This window comes from Pipistrellus hanaki, assembly GCF_964339955.1.
Source record: "Pipistrellus hanaki genome assembly, chromosome: 1".
Lineage (NCBI taxonomy): Eukaryota > Metazoa > Chordata > Mammalia > Chiroptera > Vespertilionidae > Pipistrellus > Pipistrellus hanaki.
The window spans coordinates 87,994,981-88,014,796 of NC_140503.1; the positions used below are offsets into that span (position 1 = coordinate 87,994,981).

Here is a 19,816-nt window from a genome sequence, read left to right on the forward strand (position 1 = left end):
CGCAGCCCGCGGACCCGCCGCTAGGGGGCGCCGCGAGCGCGCCCGCCCCGCCCGCCCGCCAGCGGCCGCGGAGGGCAGGAGGCGCTGGGCCAGCCCCCCTGCCGCCGCCTGCGGGCCGGGAGCCGAGGGAGCAGATCGTGGGGGACGCGCGGCGGAGCGCAGGGGCTGTCACCGCCGACGCTCAACCGCGCGCACCGAGCCGGGACGCGGGCATCTGGGGGCTGCCAGCCGCCACCCCGCAGTCTCCCACCTGGGTCCCCTCCCCGGTGCGGTGAGCGGCCGCCGGGGCGGAGGCGATGTCTGCCGGGCGCCGCCGCGGTCCCCGGGGCAGCCGGGCGCAGCCGCTCGCGCCCCGCTGCTGCTGCCTCTGGGCCGCGCTGGGGATGCTGTGGTCCCCCGGCTCCCAGGCGTTCAACTTGGACGAGGACAAGGTAACGGTGTACAGCGGCCCGGAGGGCAGCTACTTCGGATACGCGGTGGACTTCCACCTCCCCGCCGCTCGCACGTAAGTCGCCGGGGCCGGGAGATCGCGCGCGGGTCCGGGGGCCGCGCCTGTCCCGCAGCCCGAGGGGAGGTCCCTCCCGGGGTCCACGGCGTCCCGTCCCGTCCCGTCCCGCCCCGCCACCAGCCTCTTCTCCGCGCGGGGCGCTCTGAACTGAACCTGCCCTGGCGGAGCCACGCCGGGCTTGGGGACTTGCAGGTACAAAGGCGAGCGTGGCACGGCGCGGGGAGCGGGACGCAGACGCGGGCCAGCTAGACCCGGCCACCGGCCACCGCACCGTCTGGTGACGCGGAGCCTCCGGCAGCGCAGTGTCTGGGCGCAAGTGCCGTCTGCTCGCCACCAGCCGCTGGCCCCTGGGCTCTGCTTTTTTAACCGCCCGCTTCCCGTACCTCCCTGTCCACACAGCTCCACTTAGAGCAGCACTGGGACTGTTCGCAGCCTTTTGCAGACCAGGTTCAGGAGCCCGCAGGGTCCCAAAGGGAGCGAAAGTGTGGCCCTGGGCTCCCTCCTGAACACGTTTCTGCCGCCATCCCCACCCCGGCAGCCTCGGTGGGCGTGTGGCCGGAGCCGCAGCTCCTGGGCGCAGGTTCGGGTTGCACAGAGCAGTTTTCCGCGCCCCTTTTCGCAGAGCCAGCGTCTTGGTGGGAGCGCCCAAAGCCAACACCAGCCAGCCAGACATCGTGGAGGGGGGAGCCGTCTATTACTGCCCCTGGCCCGCCGAGGGGGCTGCGCCCTGCAAGCAGATACCTTTCGACACCACCAGTAAGTGATACTAGTCATTCTCCACGGTGGGCCCTGGTTTCCAAGAACCAGAGCCATCCTAGCGTCAACCCCCAGTCTTTTTCCTACTCATCTGGGCCCTCTGATGGGTCTGTGTTGTGGGCTGTGCAGGTTTCTAGGGAAATCAGCTTTTTAAAGCCTGAGCAGGAGGAAACTGCCAGTGACTCCCAGAAAGGGAGCATTATTTCGACCTGGAGTATTTGCATACATCCTCATAACTTCTGTTTTCTCTCCACCCGGAGTTGAGCATTTTCAGGGTGAGTGGATGCTTTGGAGAAGTACAGATAGTTACATCCTAACCTTGATTGTGGAGAGAATTTCGTTACTTCCCAAAGACAGATCTGGGAAAAGACAACCCTTAGCATTTCCAGTACCCAAACTTCTGAGGCAAGACCCAGACATCGCTCCATGTTGCTGTTTAATTCTTTACAGAAAGAAAGAATTTTCTTTCAAAATATTGGACATTGGAGGCAAACTAGTACAGGCAGAGTGTGGATGGATTACATTCATTTCCAAAATCCCTAGACAGATGTTTCTTATTTAATTAAAGGGAAAATACATTTTAAACAATTCAGGCTGGTTATGTTTCCTCTGGTGTTTTCTCTTTGGTTCCTGAGAAAACAATTTAAATGTAATACTTTCAAGAACATTAACACTGCATGTTCTAATTTGTACCTCCAAAACTTTATGAATTCAAAAGATAAATAAGAAAGCAAATATCTTTTCAGAAAAATATGTGAATAGGTCAACTCAGTGTTTTTCAATGAACAATCATTTAAAATACCTTTTGCATCACACAACTATTTTATAACATCATTATTGTTATATTAGGTTGAAAATCCATTTTCACAGAATTTTGGTAAAATTGAATGGGTGGTATTTACCTGCTACCTTAATTAATTTGCATTGTTTATTTTAAAGGAGAAAATAGTTGCAATTCTATGAATGTGGATATCATTTCAAAGGAAAGAAATATTATACAAGAATTACCTTGAGTTATGACCAAGTTAGGAAAATATTTACATTTGTAATGAAACAGTAGGGGACAAACTAGTACAATTGTGGCCATTAAATAAATAGGAAAATAATAAATAAATAGGAAAATAATAAATAAATAGGAAAACAATAAAATGTCAAGAAAAGTTCACTGTTAATTAGAGAAAGAGCAGAGGGTAGATAGCATATTTTGTCCAGATTCTGAAAAACCCCTCTTAATTCTCAAAAGACTTTTGAGATGTCTGATTTTACTTTTAAATGTAGAAGGTTTTTCTTGATAGCCATATGCACTCATCCTATATTCTTAGCAACCATAACCACAGTAACTTGAGGATTCATAAATAGAAGAAAGGTGGGGGGGGGGGGAACCAGGAAGGGAGGTAGATGTTTCTAAAATAATTGAGCAAAAAAGAAAAATTGCAAGTAGAGGCCACAGAACGTTTCTGAGAAGTGAATGGCTCCTGATGGAATGAACATAGCCTGGGGGAGTCTCACTAAAAGATAAGTTAGTGAGAGAAGAAAGTTCCCCTTGTCAGCCATCAGGGGGTACTGTGGGCCCAGGAACCTCGGTTGCTGTTGGGAATGGCCTGAGAACAGAACAGGTGGGGGAAAGGAGTCAGAGGCTCAGGTGTTTACAACTGAGCGGCTGCCAGCACTCCACACATCTTTCTACCACTTTATCCATGCATCCCCCCAGAGGATGGGAGTGCCAGTGGCTGTCATTTGCTGTGAAGCTGTGAAAAAGAGGAAGGGACAGTAGGAGCTAGTAGAGCTATTTCTAGCTTTAGCATCTGTTCTGTGTGTTGGTATGACCTTGGAACCAAAGTTAAAAAGGCAGAACAAAGACATTGCTGGGTCTGGTAGTCAACGTTATCAGATGCATTACGTTTATCGACCACCTGCTAGTAACAGTCACTTATGTATGTTATTTCTAAGGCATAAAAGAAAACAGCCATGTGAAATTCACTGTATGCATAAGGAAACCGACACAAAAAGTGTTAAAATACATGTATGTCGAAGACCACACTATGGTGAGAGTGGATGCAGGGTTGGGAAAGAGGTCTGTGCTCCAAAACCTGCCTGTGCAGCCTGCCTCCCTTCCTCATGGAACTGCACCTGAGGCTCCGCTCACCTTCCCGCCCCCCACACCCTGTCACCCCAACCTTAGCCTCAGAAATATGTATTTAAATCCTATAGAGAAGATCTGAAAGGGAATGAACTTTGGTGGAGGGTTGTGGGAACCAGAGTGTAGAAGCAGCCTTTGTCTTGGTGGGAATAATGGGTTGCATATGCCTCTGGTTTGCTGCAGCTCCTGCCAACAGCCCTGTTAGTGTCCCCCTCATCTGCCTCCTGTCTTCCCTTTGCCCTCCGGCAGCAACAGAGTTTCCCCACAGTGAGGAAGCAAAGCTCTGCTTGACAAAGCTCTGAGTGCTGGACACCCACAAACTCACATTCATGTAATAGTGTGATATTTTAGGTATATATACATATATATTACATATATACACATACAAAATATATATACACACACAAAACACACACATGAATACACACACACACACACACACACACACACACACATATTCCTCTGTAAAGATAGTCGTTACTTTCCCCTGTCTGCTTTTACTATTACATCTGAATTCAGGACATTCTATACTAATTTGACCTTTTAATGACATTGTTTCAACTTGTTCAGGCCCCTTGGGTGTCAACAATTTAGTGTTTGCTGTGGTAACCTACTAAATTCTCTCAGCCTAGACACTAAAGGAGACTGGCCTATATTTAGCCTCTGAATCTGGTTGTGATCTTGAACCTCAGTTTATTTAAGGTCAGATGCCTTTAAAAAAAACTATCTTTTATTTAAATTTTTTTATTAAAAATCACTTTTTTATGTTATCATATAACTTGGATTTTTTTTTTTATTATTTCTCATCATAAATGCAACAACAGAGGAAGCTGGGAATAGACTAGCACTTCAAATGCATGAATACTATTAAAGTCTGTGGTCCTTTCAAGTATGGTAAAGGAAACTCTAGGGAAGCATATGGCGGTGGGGGAGGTGCAAAGTGCAAAGAGTAGACAATTTTCCTGCTCTGTACTAAATCAAGTGGTTCCAAAAAAGCACTTCTCTCATCTCCCTTCTCTCTTCCCCTTACTTCACTAGAATAAAATTCCCCCCATCACCAAGCTGAGTTCTTTCACTTTTGCCTCAGGAACTCTCTAAACCATGCCCTGTCCTAGCTTAAATCATCACATCTGCCAAATTCATGCCTCCCGTTTCTAAGTCTACTCCGAGGTTCATCTCTTCATTTTCCTACATTTTCCAAACCCATGTGTGGATTAAATAAACACTGAGATTACAGCCCTCCGGCTAAAGGGGGGTAGAGAAGCAGAACCACAGACACTTTATCTGAGGAAGGAGGAAAGGGCAAATTGCAACAACAGTAACAAAACATAGTACACAGATACCTACCTGGCTGTTTTAAATGCTCAAATGAAACATTTTGAAGAGAAAGATGAGGCATGTGCTTATTAATGATGATAATCATCACAGCCCTAACAATGGAGAGGCAGTGCAGCTGGGAACCACTCACACAGGGCCCCTCATAAGGAGTGAACAGAAGAGGTGGAGGTGCCACTGAGATTTGGAAGCCACTTGGAAAAGACTACTAGGATTGGCTGGCCTTAATGTAGGGTTAAAATAAAATTGCAATAAATCCACCATCTTAAAATTTGGTTAAGATATTCAAAGCTCTGGAATGGAAAGGTTTTTGTGAGAATTGTTGTTGGGCGTGGAGGCGGGAAGCCTTTGTTTTGGGAGATCTGTTTTATTTTGTGTTGAGCGAGCCCACAATAAGGCGCAGCGCAGAGCATCTGGCGCTGGGACTGGTATAGGGTGTTTTTGATAGTCTTGGGTGTGCCCTTTTTCTCATGTGAGGGTTGGGAAACATATTGGGCACATAAGTCGAGCTTTTCCAACTTCCTCAGAAAGAAATCAGCTTTTGTTCAGGAACAAAGAAAAGAAAAATGTAGGTCAGAGCAAGTCAAGTAAATGGCAGAGGAAATAAAATAAATGTGCCAGAGCTCAGTGAGAACAGAAATCTGGGCTCTGGAAAATTCAATTGAAAATGGAGAGAGAGAGAGAGAGAGAGAGAGAGAGAGAGAGAGAGAGAGAGAGAGAGAGAGAGAGAGAGAGAGAGAGAAGCCAAAAGATAACCTGCTCCTTTTAAGAATGAATAAACCCATGTATTAGGGCAGGAAGCTTACTCTGTAAGGACTGATCCCATTGAGTCATCAGGGGTGGTTAGCAGGATGGCTTACCATTCTAGAAACAATTCAGGATGGCAACCGCCCCTGATAAGCTGTCCTGACAGATGCAGCCCACATCCCCAAACTTCTCCCAGTTGGCTCAGAGTTCCCACGTGACAGAATGAAGTCAAGTCCAGATCTGAAAAGGGAGGCGGCGGTGGTCCCTACATCACATAGCAACCGAGGAAGCAATTAGAAAAAGGAAGTCCTTGAAACTCCAACTAGAAATGGGAAACAGATCTGCTCTACGGCTGGTTGAGTTGTATGAGCGTTAGGCGCCTGTTGCTTAATTTGCAAAATTCTTTCAAGAAGTTGGAAGTCTGTGTGACGGAACAGGCTTCCAGGCTTTTGGCAGGAATGGTCAGTGCTGCTTTCTGGGAGAAATGTAGGAAACTGTCTTGGAATTATTCTGAAAGCAGAAAAATGCACTCTGCCATGTAAGCTGGCCGGTTGAGGTGTGTGCACTCAGACTTCACCTGTGCTGTGTAAAGAACCCTGCAGCTGGTTGTGTGGAGGAGAGTTTGCCAGCGCCTCTAAAAGCTCAGAGTGCCCGGATGGTCACCATGCAGATATGCAAACGTGGATGTTTAAGGAGGGGAGTTGAAAGAATAATTATTGGTCTTATTAAAAGCACTCTCTTAAAAAATTAATTTTCCAAATTCAGTTTAAATACACCTTTACAAAACCATATTTAGTGCCTTGAGATAGGTGTACCTCTACAATGAAATCCTAATATATATATTTAAAATCATTTTAATTTTGGGGTGTGCTATATGGAGACTTGAGCTAGATAAGCAAATTATAATTCACAAATAAGCAGTTTGTACTTAAAACACTCTAGTTTCCACAGTGGTGTTATTCTGCATGGGCGTTCTTCAGTTTGGGAGGAAAGGCAATCAGGCCTGCCAAACTGAGGAACTCTTCCAGATCCATAAGCACTGCTCACAGCGATTCAGTTCCCTTTTAGTAGAATGAAGATGTGGATTACAGAAACTCCTCTTTAGAGGAGTGGGGGGCCGGCGTGGGGACTAGGAAGGAGCAGAACAAGGGTGCCTGGGAGGTGATGGAACTTTCTGTGTCTTGTCTGTGGTGGGTTCCATTGAATGCACTTGCCAAACCCACAGGGGATTTTACTGCATGTAAATGGAAATGAGAAAAAAAAGGCCTTTCAGACAATGCTAGAGAGCTATATATTAGATCTGATGATTAAATGTGGTTTTGTGGCCACTGCTATGAACATGTGGACACTAAAGGAAGGTCTGAGTGATAGTAACGAAGTTTAAGGACATATGCCCTCTGAATGCTCAGGCTACTGCTTAAGAGAGAGCGAATCACTAGGACCTTTAAATAAAGGATATTATATTCAGAATGTGTTTAGTAAGAAAGCTATGAATGAACACATGTTGAGTAAGCATGAATATTTGCAATGAACAGCCACACTTATGTAATTCTCACATCCTTACTGAAATTTAGGCCTGGGACCCCTTGTTGATAGTCATTAAATCAAGAAGATCTAGCTTCAAACACATTATTGTAGTTATCAGAATTAGTACACTTGCACTGCAATAATTTTCTTATTGACATCAGGCCAGTTTTATTGTCCTGTCTGATATTGAACATATGAACACAGATTTGTATGTGACATTGAAAAGCCTCCATAGCAATCTGCCCTGATTTCCAGGACACGGAGATCAGGGAGCAGGGCACACCCACTGCTGTGGGAATAGGCGGACCCAGCCCCATTACACAGTATCTCACCCAGGTGTAGTCGTGGCAAGAAAACTCCCTCAGCCAGACATGGCTCCCTTTCAGATTTCAGTTATCCTCCCCTATGATTTGCCCAGATGTCTCCAACTAAACCACCTTCCTCTTGCCATAATGCTACACCTTATCTTTGTAGCACAACACATCATAGCACAGCTTACTTTTCATATGTGTATTTTGTACACACGTGTTCCCACTCATTCTGGGTCCATGTTCTGGTACCTCTTCACCTCTTAGAACATCTCTCTCTCTCTCTCTCTCTTTCTCTCTCTCTCTCTCTCTCTCTCTCTCTCTCTCTCTCTCTCTCTCTCTCTCTCTCTCTCTCTCTCTCTCTCTTAAATATATATAGTTACTGATTTTAGAAAGAGAGCAAGGGAGAGAGAGGGAGAGGGAGAAATATCAATTGGCTGCCTCCTGCACACTCCTTACTGGGGATCAAGCCTGCAATGTGGGCCTGTGCCCTAATCTAGAATCGAACCAGTGACCTCCCCGTGCATGGGATGATGCTCAATTCTCTGAGCCACACTGGCTGGCCACCACCTAGAACATCTTATTCTCTAGAAATGATTTTCTGGGGCATCAGGCTTTTCTCTTTCTACAATTCTGAGCAGGACATATGTCTCAGAAATGAGTAAAGTTGCTGCAAATCCCTTTTTTTGGTTTATCCTCACCAGAGGGTATTTTTTCCATTGATTTTCAGAGAGAATAGAAAGCAGGGAGTGAGGGAGAGATAGAAAAAGAGAAAGAGAGAGAGAAACATTTATGTGAGAGAGACACATAGATTGGTTGCCTCTCAAACATGCCTTGACAGGCAACCCAGGAGTCAAACCAGAGACCCTTTGGTGCACAGATGACACTCTAACCACTTAGCAACACTGGCCAGGGCTGCAAATCCTTTTTAGAAGAAAGGGGGCATAACACTAAAAAATAATATTTTCAAATATCCTCAGTATAAATAGTCAAGTAAATTATGACATAATCACAAAATTAAGTATTATATAACAATAAAAATTGTCTACCACAAATCAATATAAAATGGGAAAATGCTTTGTTTTATTGCTAAGTGAAAACATAAAATTCAAAATTGTATCTACAATCTTAGAAGAGTATAAGAAGGAATATGCAATGAGAAACTTCTGGGAGATATAGATTATTTTTTTTTCCAAATACATTTCTTTCTTATTTTCCAAACTATTATGCCTAGGGACAGTAATGACAAAAACCATTTTGCAGAAATTTTTTTCATGAAATTATCATGTTCGGTGATGTTATGAAGATTAACAATAAAAGTTTATAATTAAGCCCTTGCTGGTTTGGCTCAATGGATAGAGGTCAGCCTGTGGATTGAAATGTCCCAGGTTCAGTGCCTGCCAAGGGCACATGCCTGGGTTGTGGGCTCAATCCCCAGTAGGGGGTGTGCAAGAGGCAGACAATCAATGATTCTCTCTCAGCATTGATGTTTCTACCTCTCTTTTCTTCTCCCTTCCTCAATAAAATATGTTAATAAAAAAGCTTATAATTAAGGTTTTGTATTGGCTGATGACAGTCTTAGTTGCTCTGTCATGTATAGAAGATTTAGAAATATTTACATAGAGGTACTTAGGTTTCAAACTACAAAAACCTTAAGGTATTTTTAGTAACAATTATATGCTTAAAAATAAGAATATGCAGTGTATCACCTGTGTTCATTATAGATTAAACCAGGAGAGCCCTGGCTAGTGTGGCTCAGTGGTAGAGTGTCCCAGTTCACCAAGGGGTCATAGGTTCAATTCCCAATTAAGGGTTCATACCTGGGTTGTAGGTTCAATCCCCAGCCCCGCCTTCTGGGGAGGCAACCAATTGATGTGTCTCTCTCACATCCATGCTTCTCTCTCTCTCTCTCTCTCTCTCTCTCTCTCTCTCTCTCTCTCTCTCTCTCTCTCCACTCCCGCCCTCCTTCCCTCTCTCCCTCCCTCCCTCCCTCCTTTCCATTCTCTCTAATAATCAGTGGAGAAAATATTCTCGGGAGAGCATTACCAACAGCCACAACAAAAACAATAGAAATATAGATTTGACATGGCAGTTTCTAGAGCCTTTTAGAATAAGAGGGATGTTTGTGAGTAAAACTGCTTCTCAGTGTACCTGAGTATGATAAGCAGGTCAGGGGAAATCAATTCACAAACTTCTTATAATGCAGTCAGTTCACAGAACTTGTAAGAAGAGGCCATTGGCAAAAGTCAGAGTGGCTACAGGTCCAGATAATTCAGAATGTGGATGGCATTTTACAGAGTCAGAATGTCCAGGCAAACCTACGAAGCAGCATGAAATTTTACAATATGATTTGGTGCTTAGTTCGTGATCTGCTTGTGCAATAATCAGGTATTTCTTTTCTTTAAAACATAACATATGTGCCAGTGATGAGTTAAAACATCTATTTAGAGTATTTCTTCTGGGGAACGCCATTCTACTCATTTCCAAGTGAGGTTTGTAAATATTCTGTAGAGCTAAGATATATCTGTTTACATAAGTTAAGAGTATGTCAACATACTTGTCAACAATATTGGTTGGACAGGAAAGAGTGAAAGATGGTGGGGGACATGAAATGACTGGCTGAGTGAAGGCTGCAGCAGCATTTCCCAAGATCTCTTTTATACTGAGCATGAAAAAAAGGTTTCCATGTCAGATAAATTTGGAAATGGCTGCATTCACTCCCTTACTGTGTTAGTCAAGTTTCTCTAGAGGAAGATAACCTATAGAATGTATACAGGGTGGGAAAAAAGTAGGTTTACAGTTGTTCATATGGAAAATAATACAATCCTACATAATAAAAGCATAGTATGCAAATTGTTCCCTTGACCGGGAATTTGTAGGGAGTTTGACCATGGGGCAGGGCCAGCCAGGGGATAGAAGGGAGTACCTGGCCTGCAGCCAGCAGCTGCTAGGGACCCTACCAGTGCACAAATTTCATGCACTGGGTCTCTAGTAAGGAATAAATAATAACACAAGAATAAACTTGTGTATCACGTACTCAAAACTATAAACCTACTTTTACATATAAACTCCTGTGTGTAAAGGAAGGGACTTATTCTAAGGAATTGGCTCACACAACGTTAGAAGCTAAATCCCATGATCTACCATTTGCAAGCAGGAGGCCCAGGAAAGCCAGTGTTATGATTGCATCTGAGTCCAAAGGCCTAAGAACTAGGAGCACTGAGGGCAAGAGAAGATCAGTGTCTCAGATCAGGCAGAGAGGCCAGATTCTTTTTTCCTCCTCCTTTTTGTTCTTCCCAGGCCATCAACAAATCGGATGGTGCCTACCCACTTGGGGAGGGCAAACCACTTTAGTTTGTCCACCAAGTCAACTGCTAATTTCATCTGGAAACACTCCGACAGAAACATCCAGAAATAATGTTTAGTCAAATATCTGCCCACCCCATCATCAGGGATCAAGGTCAAGTGAACACAAAATTGACCATCACACTCTCTATGAGACTTACAATGCATATTTTCCTAGAAAAGGCATTGAGAATTTACAAATGAAAGAAACCCATTGGATACATACAATAGGACATTAATTCTCCTCACATTTATTAGGCCAAGGCATGCCCAGGTATTTCCGAAGTAACAATGGCCCCAAATCTCTGGCTTAAAACAACAAAGGCTTATTGCTTATTCTGTGCTTAATATGAGTTGGTAGGGAGGCTCTGCTAACTTGAATCACCCAAGGACTGGAAAATGAAGGTTTCTATTGACATGTGTTTTCAGGATCACCCTAATGGAAAGGGGATGTGGCAAATTACATGCTGTCTGTTAAAGCTTCCACCAGGAATTGACATTTATTTCTTCTCCTCACCTTGGGTAGTCCAAAGAATGCCTAGAAAGCTATCCATGTCAACTTATTAGAATATCTAACACATTATTTATCCATAACTATAAAAATTGTATCTACAATGTTTAAGAGAATACTAGGGAGGGAATACAATAAAAGAAGTTGTCTTTGAAACTCAATTAAAACAGTTGTTCTTTTATTTGTAATGAACATATTTTGTAAGACATGTGTTTGGGTGATGGTAATAAAGTAGTTCTTTGGGGATACAGTCACAATCCCCACACTTATGGTAGAGAACAGACACGTGACAAGGAAATGGAAGGCTTTCAACGGAAGTGAAGTGAGACTTTTGTATCAGTGCCAATCCTCAACCTGTTCCATCTGGCCCCCTCTCTCTACCACAAATACCGTTGTCTTGGAAGACTGAATGGCCTTCATTCGTTCAGCCAGGCTCCTTGAGAGACTTCCTAGTAAGTCATAATGTCTTTTCCCCTCAAAGCACCAGAGGTTAATTTTAACCCATTTTTACTTATAAAAATGTTATCTAAAGGGAGCAGTGAAGTTGAAAGTAAAGATCAGTATTAGCAAACAGTAAAATTAAATTTCAGTGACTGGAAGAATGTTAGTGACTTTCTACAAGCAAACACTGTCTCAGACGCCGGAAGAATGACCATGAACAGAGCACCGCGCCATACTTTTGTGGGGTTTACAATGAATAGCCAGGGACAAAATGAAAAAAAGTAAGGTAAGCACAAGAGGACAGAGAGTGGTGAGTGTGTTTGTGTGTGTGTGTGTGTGTGTGTACACCTTTATTTTAGATTGAGTGGGATACTAGTTTCCTGTTGCCACTGTGGAAAATTACCACACACTTAGTGGCTTTAAACAACACAATTTGGTTTTCTTACATATTTGGAGGCCAAGTCTAAAACAGGCCCCCCTGAGCAAAAATCAAGGTGTTGGCAGAGCTGTGTTCCTTTCTAGAGACTCTCAGGAAGAATCTGTTTCCTTGCATTTTCCAGCTTCTATGGCTGTCTTCTGTTTTCAAAGCCAGCAATGTCAGCTTAGCCTTTCCCACACTCCCATATCGCTGGTTCTCCTTTTCTGCCTCCTTCTTTCACCTTAAATTATCTTTATTATTACCTTAGGCCTACCCAGACAATATAGCACAATCTCCCCTGTAGAAAAGTGATAGAAAATGAGGCCAGAGAGCCAGATACAGGCAAGATTATAGTACCTTACAGGCCAACGCATGGACTTGGGATTTTATGCCAACAGTGATATGCAGCCAATGATGCTTTTAAGTAGGCAGGTAACATAATTTGAATTGTTTTTTTTAGAAGGATCTGTTTAATAGACTGTAGTCAAGCAAGAGCAGAAGCAAGGAGACCATTGTCCAGTGATAGAGAAGTATGATTTATTATAGGTTGAGAGATAGCAGTTAGAATTGAAAAGTGGTTGGATTTGGGATTTGTTTGAAAGTGCAGTTGGTGAGGTTTCTTTGTGGATCAGAGGAAGAGTATAGAAGAAAGAGGACATTTTGACCGGAGTGACTGGAGGAATGGGATTGAGACAGGAAACAGAAGTGAAGGAGCAAGTCTTGGGGAAGGTCAGGAGCTGAGTCCAGATATGTAAAATTTGAGATGCTTGTTGATATCCAAGTGATGTCATATGGGCAGTCAGATAAATAAATCCAGAGTTCAGGCAAGAAGTTGGAGATTTAAATTGGAAGTTATAAAAATGTAGATAATATTTAAGATCACGACTTAGGGAGTGAGTGTCAATGGAGAGGAGATGAGAAGCAAAAGGAAAAGAGAAGGGAAGAGGAGGAAAGGGAAGATGTAAGATCCAAGTTAAGATTGAGTCATGGAGCAAACTGACATTTAGAGAAATATTGGAGAATTGAAAAGGATGTATAAAAGACATTAAATAGTGAATATTAAATATGATGAAGTAAAGTTAAATGATTATTGAGTTTTGGGGTATGAGAACTTGGAAAAAGGCTACAATGTTAGCAGATAACATATATCTTGTTGGAAATATTTCAGTTTGAGATGCAATGGGAAATCCAAATGGACAGAAAATTTAGCCCAGAATCTTTTATGCTCTATTTCCTGTGGTTCAATTGCATCATGAAATAATTTGCCTCTGCAACTTTACTTATGTGATACACCCTCCTAGAATAACCCTACTTTTTCATCTCGTTTTATCTTTTTCTAAAGTCCCATTTGTCCTTCAAATCCATTCCCAGTTCTGCCCAATAACATGCATTCTTTCCTCATCTGGATTATTTTACATTTCAAATAGGTCTTTAAATAAGTCCTTAATACAGTCCATCCTGTATTATGTTTACTTGTACATGTGCTATCAACTGCAGTATTTTTGAGGCTGTGAAAAGTAGGGATACATTTTTATTTCTATTTACAATTTCTAGGCTGTTTTATACAAATAAAGTATGCCTTACATATATATATATACATATATACATACACACACACACACACACACACACACACACACACATATATATATATATATATATATATATATATATATATATATATCTATAATAATAAAAAAGTAATACGATAATTAGATCAGATGTCCTTCAGGACAAAGCTCGGGTTGTAGGGAAGCCAGCCTGGGTACCTGGTGCCTGCAGGCAGCTGGAGGGAAGCCAGTTTGGGTCCCCAGTACCTGCCAGCAGCTGGAGGGAAGCCAGCAAGGGTCCTGGGTGCCAGAGGGAAGCCAGGGAAGAAAGATCTACTCTTGCATGAATTTTGTGCATTGGGCCTCTAGTGAAATATGTAATCTTAATGGTGGCTAGAAATGTAAGACATATATCTACACTAATAAAAGAGAAACATGCAAATTGACCATCCCTCTGCTACACCCACCAGCCAATCAGAGCAAGCATGCAAATTAACCCAACAAAGAGGGAGGTTAATTTGCATACACAGGCATGGAGTGAAGCTGTGGAGAAGCAAGCAGGGCAACGGAAACAGGAGGGAAGCAGGCAGAAGCAGGCAGAGCAGCAGAGAACCCCTATTCCTCTGGCTGCAGGAAGCCCTATTCTTGCAGGAATCTTCCTGCAGTGGGCCTCTACTATATATATTCCACCGTAATGGTTGCTTAGGCATTTATATATATGCCTAAGCAACCATTACGGTGGTATGACTGGAATGACCAGTTGCTATGATGTGCACTTAGCAGGCAGGCAGGTGAGCAGTTAGGATCAAGGAGACAGGCAGGCGAGTGGTTAGGAGCGAGTGGTCCCAGATTGCTAGAGGGATTTCTGACTGTTGGATGTCCTACTGCAGTTATCGGGCCTAAACCGGCAGGGACTCCCCCCTTCCCATGCATGAATTTCATGGACTGAGCCTCTAGTATTATATAAAAGCTCAGCAACATAGGTACATAGGTGCATGAGTATGTCAGACATAATGTAGAAGATAGATGTGTATGGAAGCATTCAACTTAGGGAAGTGGCCTTAGTATCACACCAAAATTAGCAACTGTGTTGGGAGTCAGAACTGGTACCACAGGTACTGTAAGTTTTAGATTATACTCATTTTTAAGGTTTATATAGTCAAACTTATTTTTTTTCTCTTTTAGCTCAGATTATATCTATCTATATCTATATCTATATCTATATCTATATCTATATCTATATCTATATCTATATCTATATCTATCTATCTATCTATCTATCTATATATATATATATATATACTGACCAGAATAGGATATCAGAGAAATACAAGGTTTTAAAATGCCATATATTCATGGGGTTGCATGAATTACTTTCTAGGCTTTCCCCCCTTTTTTTGTTCCCAGATGGTTTATCAAGCTTGGGAGAAAATATTATGCATAATTGATACACCTTAGATTAAATTATACTATACCAAATGAACCATAGATACTTACAGCCCACAAACATAAACTTTGCCCATTCAGGGCAAACATTTAATAAAGATAGTTCATCTGGAAAGGAAGTTAAGTGAATGTGATGCATATTCACAAAAAATGTGTTGTTTAGAATGAGCTAACAAAAAGGAAGTCAGGCCCTAGCAAAGATGGACAAGCAGAAATTAGGCCTTCTTACTACCTTTTGTGTTCATTCTTTTGAGACATTGTGTCTTGGTCCCTTATTATTAATCCTTCTAAAATCTAATATAGGCTGGGGAAAACTGTATTTGCATGGGAAATAATACAATAATTAGTAAGTAATAATATAAGAATAAACTCTGTTTTTTGTACTCACAACTATAAACCTACTTTTGCTTCACCCTGCATGTATCTATTGTATACTGCATAGATATTATAAAGGATTATCTTCTGGTTGCTATATATAAGTCAAAAGACTATATAATATATTTAAATCAAATTTTCAAGGTAGATTTTACTTCCTTAACATGAGAGCAAAATTAATTTAAGTAAAATGTGCAATAAAGCTAAGGGAAGAATGGTAAAGTAAATTCTGGTAATTTTGAGGAATAATCACACTATGGTCTAGGAAAAGGGAAAGATCTGGAGCATTCAACTGAATATAATTTTCCACCATCACACAAACTAAAGAAAAACTTAGCAGCAAATAGCAAAAGTAGGCAAAGCTATTTTGGCTCATGAACAGGCTACGAGGCCATGGTACAGATCCATAGTGTCTTATCTGAAAATTAATATCCAATTAGCCCTAAATATAAAAAAGGTTTTTGTGAATCATTTGGTATAAAAACTTTCTTGATCTGACCTGATAGAAAGTAGCACATAGTAGCTTTCTTTTTGTATGAATAGTTGTGCATTTTGTTAATGATATATTAATGGTTGTGTGATATTATAGGTGCTTTCTTTATAAAAAAAAAAAATTTAAAAGGACATTAGAAAGAAGTCATACAGCTTAACAAAAGCAAGACAAACAACCCAAATAAAAAATGAGCAGAGGACCTAAATAAACATTTCTCCAAAGCGGACGTACTGATGGCCAAGAGACATATGAAAAAATATTCAAAGTCACTAATAGGTAGAGAAATGTAAATTAAAATGATAATGAGGTACCACCTCACACCTGTCAGAATAGCTACCATAAATAAATCAACAAATGATAAGTGCTAGTGAGGATGTGAAGAAAAGGGAACCTTAATACACTGCTGGTGGGAATGCAGACTGGTATAGCCATTATGGAAAACAGTATGGAGTTTCATCAAAAAACTAAAAATGGAACTGCCATTTGACCCAGTAATCCTACTTCTAGGAATATATCCTAAGAATCTTGAAACACCAATCAGAAATAATATATGCACCCTTATGTTCATAGCAGTGCAATTTATAATAGCTAAGATTTGGAAACAGCCTAAGTGCCCATAAATGCATGAGTGGGTAAAAATGCTGTGGTACATTTATACCATGGAATACTATGCAGAACTAAAAAAGAATCTCTTGCCATTTGAGACAGCATGGAAGGACCTGGGGAGTATTATGCTAAGTGAAATAAGCCAGTCAGAAGAAGACAAGTGTCACAAGATTTCACTTATATGTGGAAGCTAATGAGCAAAATAAACTGATGAACAAACCAGAGCCAGAGACATGGAAGCATGGAACAGACTGAAGAATCTCAGAGGGAAGGGGGGGCCATCAGGAGGAGAAAGAGATTACCCAAAGAACTTATATGCGTAACCCATGGACACAGACAATAGTGCGGTAGATTTGGTGTGTGTGTGTGTATGGTGTTGACAGGGGTCAATGTGGGGGAAAAGGGAACATATGTAACAATGAATATAATCTTTTTTTAAAAGAAGGAGTGTCCAATTAGGTAAAAGAAGTCATGAGGCCAATTAAGAGTCTTGTGAGATGGAGTGAAATGAAGACTGAAATTTAACCATTTGACTTGGCAAAGGAAAGTTCTTAATAAGTGAAGGAAGCAGTCCAGTGGAGAGTGTCAAGAGAAAGGGAGGCCAACAGGAGGCAGCACATCTTACAGCCATTTTCCCCCCAAGGAGTTTTGCTGAGTAGATAGGACCACAGAAATGTAACACCCAAAAGCTATTATAACATGCTTACAGTCTAATAGGAATTATTCAGTTGAGAGGGAAACAGTGATGATTAAAAGAGAAGGGGAATAGGAAGGAAAAAATCCCTAAAAAAATAAAAAAGGATGGGTGGAATTCTTATACAGATGGAGGGATTGGCCTTAGAGGTGAATAAATTCATCCTTAGTAACAAAAGAAGGCAAAGTGAGGAGACAACTCAGAGTAGGTTGGTGCATTTGTTGATAGAACAAAGAAACGATTTTTTATAATTTCTTGCATTTTTTTTCAGTGAAATAAGAAGCAAGATTATCAGCTGAGAGAGAGGAGGCAGAGAAGGTTGGGAGAAGGAGAGCATGTGAATAGTCGCAGTATAAATTGATAAGTAGCAGGATCTCAGGCAGTGCATAGCAACCATGTGAATTATAAGTCTGAATTTATGTGCAGAAGGAATATATTTTGCCTCTCCTCACCATATAGTATGGTCCCGCCTGATTTGGGTGGAATTTAAGATCTCCCAGATTACAGTTCCATCTTGGGTGTTAAACTTCCATAAAAATACATTGCAGACACAGAAAGTTTGAATTCTGAATTTTCTATTTTGTGTAACATTGGGAATGGTGATTTTTCTAACCACAAAATGAACCATTTTGATAGATGATTTGGACCCTTTTTATTGCAACATGGTCTGGCAACAGAGTGAGAACCTGAGGAAAATGCAAGCATACAACAGGAGCTAATGTAAATCCATTTTAAGCACTATTGGGAGGCAAGTTTATAGAACCTTCATCCTGAAACCCAATCATATCCTGTATTTAAAGGCATTGCTTTGAGGTCATATTGAAGAGATTTATGTCATTTAGTCTGCGTCCTGAGCTTCCCATGCTGAGAGGTTTTCGTTACTTCTTCAAGTAAATAAATTATCGGGCACTAAACAGAAGCATGCTGTCCTCCTGCCCATTGGAAGGTGACATATAAGCCATATTGAGATTTCTCATTTCCCCAGCTACATCTATAGCAAGATATTCGATCCCAGGTCATTGTTCCAAGTGTGAGAAAAACCTAGGGATGAGAGATGCTATAAAAATTCAAGAAGCTGAAAGAAAATCACTGTGGCTGGGAATGACAAGAGATGCTGCTGTCAAGGTCAAGGTGGTCTAAACCTGGTTTTAAGAATTCTTTCATTTTAGAAAGAACTCTGGTTTCAGGATAGACAATGCATTTGAAGGTCACAAGCCTGGAGGAAGGGAAATCAGTTAGGAGGCCATGGCAGAAACGGAGGCTTCAAGAAATGGTGGTCACAACCAAGGAAGTGGCAACATGGATGGGTAGAAGTAAATGGACTTGAGAGATCTTTAGAAGGGAGAATAAATAGGCATTGACTTCTGAATGGAATTTGGGACAATAGGATTGGCGATTGTCGAGGATGTGTTCCAACCTACTGGCTTGGTTAATGGGACTGCCATAAAGCAGACACACTCTTTGAACCCACAACATTCAAGTCCAATGGATGAGGAGATTAGTGTCTGCCAGTTGTAACCCAGGGGTGGGTGCTGTGACAGAGAACATGAAGAAGTTTTAGATGTGCAGAAGAAAAGCAGCTGTCCAGGACTAAAGTAGAGGTGTGTGTGGAGGTGCTCTTTGTGTATCAGGGACAGCTTTGCAGAGAGCATATCATTCAAGGTCAGAGCTAAAGAGTGATATATATGTGCATGCGTGAGGGTGAATGTGTGTCTGAGCTTATGCCTGACTTCGGGTGTCTGAGTGTGTGTATGTGTGTGTGAACATATGTCTGTCTCAAGGGTGAGTGAGATGAGAAAGAAAACTTTCTTATCCAGTGTAGATGAGCTACAGTGCCTTGTAGCAGATGAGGTCTAAGTTGATGTCTGAATCTATACAATCAGATTAAAACCAGCTCTGCCTTTCAGATTTTTGTGTCATACTATGGGAGTTCTTGTTTTGTTATGTTTGTTTTGTTTTTAATCTGATCTGTAATAGATGGCTTGTCATTTCCGAGAGATGATTTTTTCATTTCATAAAATTTGCTTCTCTAGAATCAGCATATGAGCAAGCAGAACATCCACCCAAAAACTCACTTGTATCTTAACAACAAAAATCCATAGATATTTCCAGAACAAGCCTTACATACAACCTGTACCAACTTACATATGAAAAATATTTAAAATAATATTTATTATATGATATAGAAAACTCATTCATAGTTATTACTGAGCAAAGATCTGAATAATACTGGTAGGCACAATTTGTTATTAAATACAGGAAGTTGGAAATGTGCTCTCTCTTCTTGGGAAGATGATATAGTTGTGGAAATAATTGGGACAAAATTTATATTCTCATTTATTATTGTAAAATCCTATGTAATAAAAGGCAAATATGCAAATCAACCAAACAGTCTCTATGACACACACTGACCACCAGGGGGCAGATGCTTAATGCAGGAGATGCCCCCTTTTGGTCAGTGCACTCTCACAGGGGGCACACTGCTGTGCTCATGGCTGGGGAGTGCAGTGGCAGTGGGCAGTGGCAGGAGCCTCTCCTGCCTCCACAGTAGCCCTAAGGACCCCTTGGGAGTCCTGGACTACAAGAGGGTGCAGGCCGGGCTGAGGACTGCCTCCC

General features: G+C 41.8%; 1 protein-coding gene across 1 annotated transcript in view; it reads left to right on the top strand.

The window, feature by feature from the left end:
• The first annotated feature begins 65 nt into the window (after nt 1-65).
• The window catches only part of ITGA8 (integrin subunit alpha 8), a 188,863-nt gene continuing 169,112 nt past the window's right edge, over nt 66-19,816 (top strand). The window contains exons 1-2 of the mRNA XM_084875768.1: nt 66-505; nt 1,131-1,264. Coding sequence (XP_084731894.1) covers nt 297-505; nt 1,131-1,264 — 343 coding nt within the window. The 5' untranslated portion in view covers nt 66-296. The remainder of the gene's footprint in view (nt 506-1,130; nt 1,265-19,816) is intronic.